Below are 7,338 nucleotides of genomic sequence, written 5' to 3'. Positions count from 1 at the left end.
TTTCACAAGAGCTCTCCGTTCAACCTCACTGAGCTCCAGCTGTTTGGCAAGGAAGAATGGACAAGAATTTCAGTCTCTCCATGGGCAAAACTGATAGACACAAATCCCAAGCGACTTGCAGCTGTAATTGCATCAAAAGGTGGTGCTACAAAGTATTAATGCAATATGGCCAAATAATATTGCACGCCTCCCTTTGCAGTTTTTTATTTGTTAAAAAAGTTTAAAATATCCAATAATTTTTGTTCCACTTCACGATTGTGTTCCACTTCTAGTTGATTCTCCTAAAAATAATAAAAATTTTAGGTCATTATGTTTGAAGCCTGAAAAGTGGCAAAAGTTTGAAAAGTTCAAGGGGGCCGAATACTTTTGCAAGACACTGTACATATGTGGTCCTACTACCAATCAAAAACAGATTTGTCTGTCAGATTTAGTATGGCATACGCTGGCCATTACCTTCCTATACATTTCTGCTTTATTCAAATTTTGCTTCACAAGCACAGTCTTCGCAGTGGAGAATGGTTGTTTACAGTGCAAGCAATTTCAGGTAAACAATGCGAACTGCATGCATATATATACACGTCACAAACAAATTTTAGTGATTGAGTAACATTTAAAACCACAGAATCCACGATTCCAGGAAACAATCGTTTGTCAATAGCGGAGTCCAGACTGTATGCAGCAAAAAGCAGAGGACAAGGGGCTGTTTTTTTTTTACCAGACTACGTGTAGTAAGAAGAAGTTATACTTTTGCTTGTTGTCAGGAATAGTCACTCTGATAATGAAAAATTAAAGGGGATGTATTATGTATTTTAAAGCCACATAGTGCCATTTTATATTGCAATCAAATAAAACTATCTTCAACTGTTAAAATTTCTTCAACTGTTAAAATTAGGTAGATGGATAGATAGATACTTTATTAAATTGTAATTTTCATCTCCCACACAGCACTGTTGGGTATACATCAAATACTGAAAAACATTAAATTTTTTTAGACATAAAAAAACATTTAACAAAATGTTTAAACAAACAGTCCCTCTGTTTCTGTTGTACTCCTGTTACTCCTCCTTCCCAACCCCAATGAGGAGGTGACAAGTTTAATTGCACGAGGGACAAAAGAGTGTATGTGTGTGTGTATATATATATATATATATATATATATGGCATATAAGTGGGTTGTTATTGTTATATTTGTTTTTTAACTGAGTTTGTTGTTGTGATTATAAGAAATGGTATTGTTAATTTTGATTTTTGTTTCATAAGCAAATATTACTTTACTTTGTAATATGTTCTTCCTTCTTTGTTTCAGTTAAGGAGAAGCTAACAGCAGATCCAGACAGTGAGATTGCCACAACAAGTCTTCGGGTGTCACTCATGTGTCCGGTAATTTAAGCATTTGTATAAATTGACACTATAAAAATACAAGATAACACAGTTGTTGGGACACCAAAATAGTTAAAGGAAATACTTGTATCAGTACAAAAAAAGTTATTTTATTTTTCTTTGTTGAAACTGTATTACACTCAATATAAGGAAAATAACATTTCTATCTTGAATGGGAACTGAAACTCTCTGAATTCCCTACATACACACATTCACTAGTCACTTTATTAGGTACACCTGCTCATTAATACAAATGTTGAATCAGCCGATCACATGGCAGCAACTTAATGCATGTAGACATGCATGTTTAAATTGTTTTTAGCTGTAAAAATTTAATGTTACCCCTCCCAGACCNTGTTGTCTTTTATGTGTACTAATTTTATGTTATCTCCTTTTGGGTTACTCTCTTTTATCTCAGGTGTGTATAGAAAAAGCTAAAGGTGAGATTCTGGGTGTGGTCATTGTGGAGAGTGGATGGGGCTCCATTCTACCTACTGTTATCATTGCCAATATGATGCATGCTGGGCCAGCTGAGAGGTCTGGTAGAGTCAACATAGGGGATCAGATCATGTCAATCAATGGAACCAGTCTGGTTGGACTATCCCTGTCAACTTGCCAGAGCATCATAAAGGTATGTGCATGATATTTAACAGTCAGGTGCTCCAGACTGTCATTGGCCAGCGTTTCCAGGGTGTACTATCCTGTTAGAGATGGTCACTGCCACTGATGTGCCACAGAGTTTTGAAAGGTATTAACAGTACCCTACCTGGGTACTGTTAATAGGGAGACCGTTGGCCATCATTTGAGAAGTCTACCAGTTGGCTTTAGTGCCACGTCTTCTGGCACAATCCGGGTCCTTCCTCCGTTTTACAAGTACAAGAAGCAATCTACTATGACCAACTTTAGGTATCTAAAGTTGGTCATAGTACTTTGGTATTCTAAAGTTGGTAGAATACTAACTTTAGAATACCAAGTTGGTATTCTAAAGTCAACCTAAAGTTGGTCATAGTAGATTGCTTCTTGTACTTGTAAAACGGAGGAAGGACCCGGATTGTGGCAGAAGACGTGGCACTAAAGCCAACTGGTAGACTTCTCAAATGATGGCCAACGGTCTCACTATTAACAGTACCCAGGTAGGTCTGGCTTCAAACTTACCAGACAAAAGCCAAAGTAGTGCACAAAATGTTTTATTTTTACAATATTAAAAATAAACTTCATTATTGTAATTTATAACCCAATAAAGAACAGCAACCCAAGACAAAAACTGGAAGTAATTTGAGATTTAAAACAAAAACCACTACAAATCAAATTAGTAACAACATAAATTAATGGCGTAAAATAAAGATAAGTAAAATAAAAAAAGAAATGTAAATCCAAGTTTACACAAAGTCCTGCAGAGTTGCATTTAATACGCTTATTTGTCAAGATTCTACATAAAAGATGGCTCTGGTTAAGTAGAACATGAAGAGTTGTAAAGTGCTGATATTAATATGGAGTTAAATTTGTTTTACAATTATTCAAAAAAAAGTGAAAAAATAAAATTGTGATCAAAACTTTTTGATTTGCAAAAAAATATTTGTTTCAAACAAAAAAAAATTTCAATCAAAGAACATGAAACTTGTCAAAATTTTTTGAATTGTAATAATTCTTTTAAAACAAAAACAGTTGTGTTTAAAAAGCTTTTTCTTTTTTCAATTTAAATCACTCATTTTTGTTTGAAGTAAAAAAGTTATTTGCCGAACAAACTTTTATTTGCGGATGTCAGAATTTTTTAGTTGACAGCCAAAGTTTTTGGTTGAGATTCTCAAGTTTTTGGGAGCCTCAAAGTTTTGTTTGAGGCTCCCTTTTTCTGGTTGAATTCAAGTTTTGCTTGCCAATTTCATATGAACATCTTGGGTGGGGCCTAAAGACGAACAATGTAAGACTTGTTCCTATTGGGTGGCGCTGACTAAAGCGATTGACTCTGACTCCCTGCTATCTCAGAACTCTTTCCACAACTGCAGGGCTTTCTGCTTCACTTCGGTGACGGGACACAGAATATGAATGCTAAGTAATCTTCACAAAATTACACCGTTTAACAGCTACTAAAGTGTCCACCCTTTTCTCAAAGAAAAAATCTTAAACAACTTATGACAACAGTAGCATATCTTGTCTGCCACTGTCCCCGTTATATCAAGCTAGCTAATGTTAGCAGTAGGTAGAGTGCGTAAACTAGGCTTGTGTAATATTTACACAATGTTCAATTCGTTAACCAGCGCACCTTTGTCGAGTTGCAATAAGCATTGCAAAAATGTCAACTGCATCTGGAGGAACTTTAATGTACAACTTCAGCATGAATTTGGGTTTACAGAAGCTAAATAAATTATTTACCAGGAGATTGAAGCTCATAAAGTAACATGAGTTAGTTTGTTGTTAGCATAGCATTGTTTTCATAGTCTAATTACTTAAAATAGCACAACTTACTACTCACCTGGCAGAAAGAAGTCGACAGCCATTTAATGCTTTTTTGATCCTAACTGCTTGACCCAACTTGAAACTAAATGATTGTATTCTCCAGGCTTTTGAAAACTTTCTTCTTGCTTATCGTATAATATGAGGTCTGCAGCTCCAGGCAGTTAGTTATGTGGATCCAGGGGTGTGGTATAGAGGGGAAAAGTTATGACAATTCCAAGGGCCCTTGACCACAGGTGCCCCCCCACAAATTTTTATTTATTTATTTTTACAGAAATAGAAAAATAATTGAGGCCATGTCAATTACTGTTATTGTGGTTTTTTTTTAAAAATTGTCTTTAGCTGTAAAAATTTAATGTTACCCCTCCCAGACCTAAAAGCACACATCCATATTTGCACTGAACTCCCCCCGTATCTGCGTTAAATGGTTCATTCCTGCTTAGCATGCTTGACGGTGACGTTTTCAGCAGCAGTCAGTACAAAACAAGAACGACTGTGGCAGTAACTATGCTGCCTAGAAAAATAATAGTCAAGTTTTCAAAAAAATAGAAAGATAAGAGAGAGAAAAAGACAAGACTGTCCATTTGTAACAGTTTTTCTCCGAGAGGTGAGTAGACTGTGTGAGATTATCAACCATTTAGCATAGTTGGCTTAGCTACAGACTACTGTTTGCCTCCATAGCTTTTAATTAATTAAGGAAAAGAAATACCAAGATATTCATATATTTAACTTGTCCCTGTACATTTTACCACACTTGACAACAGGTGAGTCAGTCAGAGGCAGCTCTAATCCCCGATACCAACATAAACCACTTACCCCCGTCCCAGTGAAAATGGTGAGCAACACTGTGTTCAATGACAACGTAGTTAGCATTATTCCAGGAAATCATCGGGATTTCTCTGTGTCTTCTCTTTTTACAATTAGACAACAAAAACAATGCATTTGTTGCTGATAGAAATTCACTCAATCTTTATAAAATGATGATAAAAAAAACAGCCTCCTGACTGGTCTGCAGCCAGGCCAAACAGTTTTACCTTAGCTTGCATTTAAATTACAGATATATGTTGCCACGTCCATCCTGACCCGTCCTCTACCTAAGTGAAATTAAAGCTGCAGTATGTAACGTTTATACATTTTTTTTATATATATTTGTTTGAACTGTCATTGTGTTGTGATGGTGTGACATGAGAGATAATTTGTGAAAAAATTATTTCCTTTGCTTTCTCCCAGTGCCTTCTCCCTGCCTCTGATTGGAGGGTGTGCTCCAATCAGAGGCAGGAGGCGGGTTTTAGCGCCGTCTATCACAATCTCATGTTGCTGCTCATCCTCCCTCCCCCTTGCTCTGTGCTATGCTGCAGCTAGCATAGCACAGAGCTATGCAGATTCAAATTCTGAATGCTCAGTTTAGTTAGCATAGGTACCAATGATGGCAGATAAACAGTTTTCCTGTAGCAAGTTGTTTCTCCACCATTAGCATATGTAGAAGTGAGTGAATGAAGTTGATTAACGACACAAAACCCTCCTCCTGGTTCTGATTGGTTGTTTTTGGTCAGAAAAAACATTTAGCTAACAGTAGTTCAGGGAGGAGGTGGAGGAGATTAGTTGTTTTCACGGATTATCTGTCTCATAAATTGTCATGACATTGGCACAGCTTTAGCAAATATAGAGAAAACATTTTTTATTAAAGTTACATACTGCAGCTTGAATAAAATGCAACTACATAGCATTTTTTTTTTAGAAGTTTGGATTGTTTTATGTATATTTTGCACGTTGTCTGTGACTGTTGCAAGTGGGAAGAGACATTTCAATGAGATAAAACTAATAAAAAAAATTTAAGCAACCTATTTGCATGCAGTATGTGGGCTTTTGCATGTAAAATTCACTAGCAGTAAATATTGTGTTAGTATTAATATTGGACCAAGGAAAGCAAGGCAGTTGTCAGCCTTTAAAATTGTGATGCTTTTGATGGGTCAGATAGACTCAAGAAACTGTAACAGCAGCTGTGAAGGGGGGGCCCCAATCTAATCTTTTGTCATGGGGCCCAAGATTTCTGGCGGCGCGTCTGCGCACATGCCTTGTTGATGCCAGAGGTCGGAGGAGAATGGCCAGACTAGTTTGAGCTGATAGAACGGCAACAGTAACTCAAATAATCACTTGTTACAACCGAGGTATGCAGAAGAGCATCTCTGACTTCTGTCAGCTAAGAACAGGAAACTGAGGCTACAATTCACACAGGCTCACCAAAATCGGACAATAGAAGATTGGAAAAGCTTTGCCTGGTCTGATGAGTCTCGATTTCTGCTGCAACATTCAGATGGTACGGTCAGAATTTGGGGTCAACAACAAGAAAGCCTGGATCCATCCTGCCTTGTATCAACGGTTTAGGCTGGTGATGGTGGTGCAATGGTGTGGGGGATATTTTCCTGCCACACTTTGGGCCCATTAGTACCAATTGAGCATCGTGTCAATGACACAGCCTACCTGAGTGGTGGTGTTGTTATTGTTGCTGACCATCCCTTTACACATAGTGTACCATCTTCTGATGGATACTTCCAGTAGGATAATGCTCCATGTCATCAAGCGCGAATCATCTCAGACTGGTTTCTCGAACATGACTATGGAGCCACTTGCTCACCCTTAATGAGTTTAAGTCTTTTTTGCAGCACCCCAGAACACCACTGCATTGAAGATGGAACTAACCACTGACTAATGAAACATGAAGAGCATCCTACTGCAGATATTAAAGGACATGGGCTTGCATACAAAGTTTGCTTATGGCCTTTTTGACCCCTTATGACGGAAACCAACTTTGGATCTGGCGTTCCCTCGCCCGGACGTGGGTCACCAGGACCCCACTCTGGAGCCAGGCCTGGAGGGCCTGGCTCCAGGTGTATGATGTCAAACACCTGGTGACCGGGCTTTTACCATGAAGCCTGGCCGGGCTCAGCCCGAAAAGGAGACGTGGGTCCCCCTTCCAATGGGCTCACCACCTGTCGGAGGGGCCAAAGGGGTCGGGTGCAGTGTGTTACAGGCGGCAGCCGAGGGAGGGGACCCTGGCGGTCTGATCCTCGGCTGCAGAAGCTGGCTCTTGGGACGTGGAACCCAGGGTGAGGGTCTGCTGGGAACGTCTGGCGGAATCCCCTGTGTGATGGAGCTTTAACATTGAGTCTGAGTGGACCGTGTTCCGTGCCTCCATTTCCGAGGTGGCTTGTCGGAGCTGCGGCTGCAAGGTTGTTGGTGCCTGTCGCGGCGGCAACCCTCGAACCCGTTGGTGGACACCTTTGGTGAAGGATGCTGCCAAGCTGAAGAAGGAGTCCTATCGGGCCTTTTTGGCCTGTGGGACTCCAGAAGCAGCCTATGGGTACTGGCGGGGAAAGCGGCATGCGGCTCGGGGGGTCGCTGAGGCAAAAACTCGGGTGTGGGAGGAGTTTGGAGAGGCCATGGAAAAAGACTTCCGTATGGCTTTGAGGCGATTCTGGTCCACCATGCGGCATCTCAGGAGGGGGA

At 39.7% G+C, this 7,338-nt stretch overlaps 1 protein-coding gene and 1 long non-coding RNA gene across 3 annotated transcripts in view; one reads left to right on the top strand and one right to left on the bottom strand.

The window, feature by feature from the left end:
- The window catches only part of pias2 (protein inhibitor of activated STAT, 2), a 67,263-nt gene that overhangs the window by 34,180 nt on the left and 25,745 nt on the right, over positions 1-7,338 (top strand). For both annotated transcript variants that reach the window (XM_007540361.2, XM_016664972.1), the window contains exon 8: positions 1,307-1,380. In XM_007540361.2, coding sequence (XP_007540423.1) covers positions 1,307-1,380 — 74 coding nt within the window. The remainder of the gene's footprint in view (positions 1-1,306; positions 1,381-7,338) is intronic.
- On the bottom strand, positions 309-2,351 carry LOC107834163 (uncharacterized). The gene is made up of 3 exons (XR_001659947.1): positions 2,142-2,351; positions 716-719; positions 309-320 (listed from the first exon to the last, which is right to left on the bottom strand). It is a non-coding gene; the product is annotated as an uncharacterized LOC107834163 (long non-coding RNA).

Source organism: Poecilia formosa, unplaced genomic scaffold, assembly GCF_000485575.1.
Source record: "Poecilia formosa unplaced genomic scaffold, Poecilia_formosa-5.1.2 Scaffold535, whole genome shotgun sequence".
Classification (NCBI taxonomy): Eukaryota; Metazoa; Chordata; class Actinopteri; order Cyprinodontiformes; family Poeciliidae; genus Poecilia; species Poecilia formosa.
Note: the sequence above shows the minus strand (reverse complement) of the source record. Positions and strands in the feature narration are given on the sequence as shown.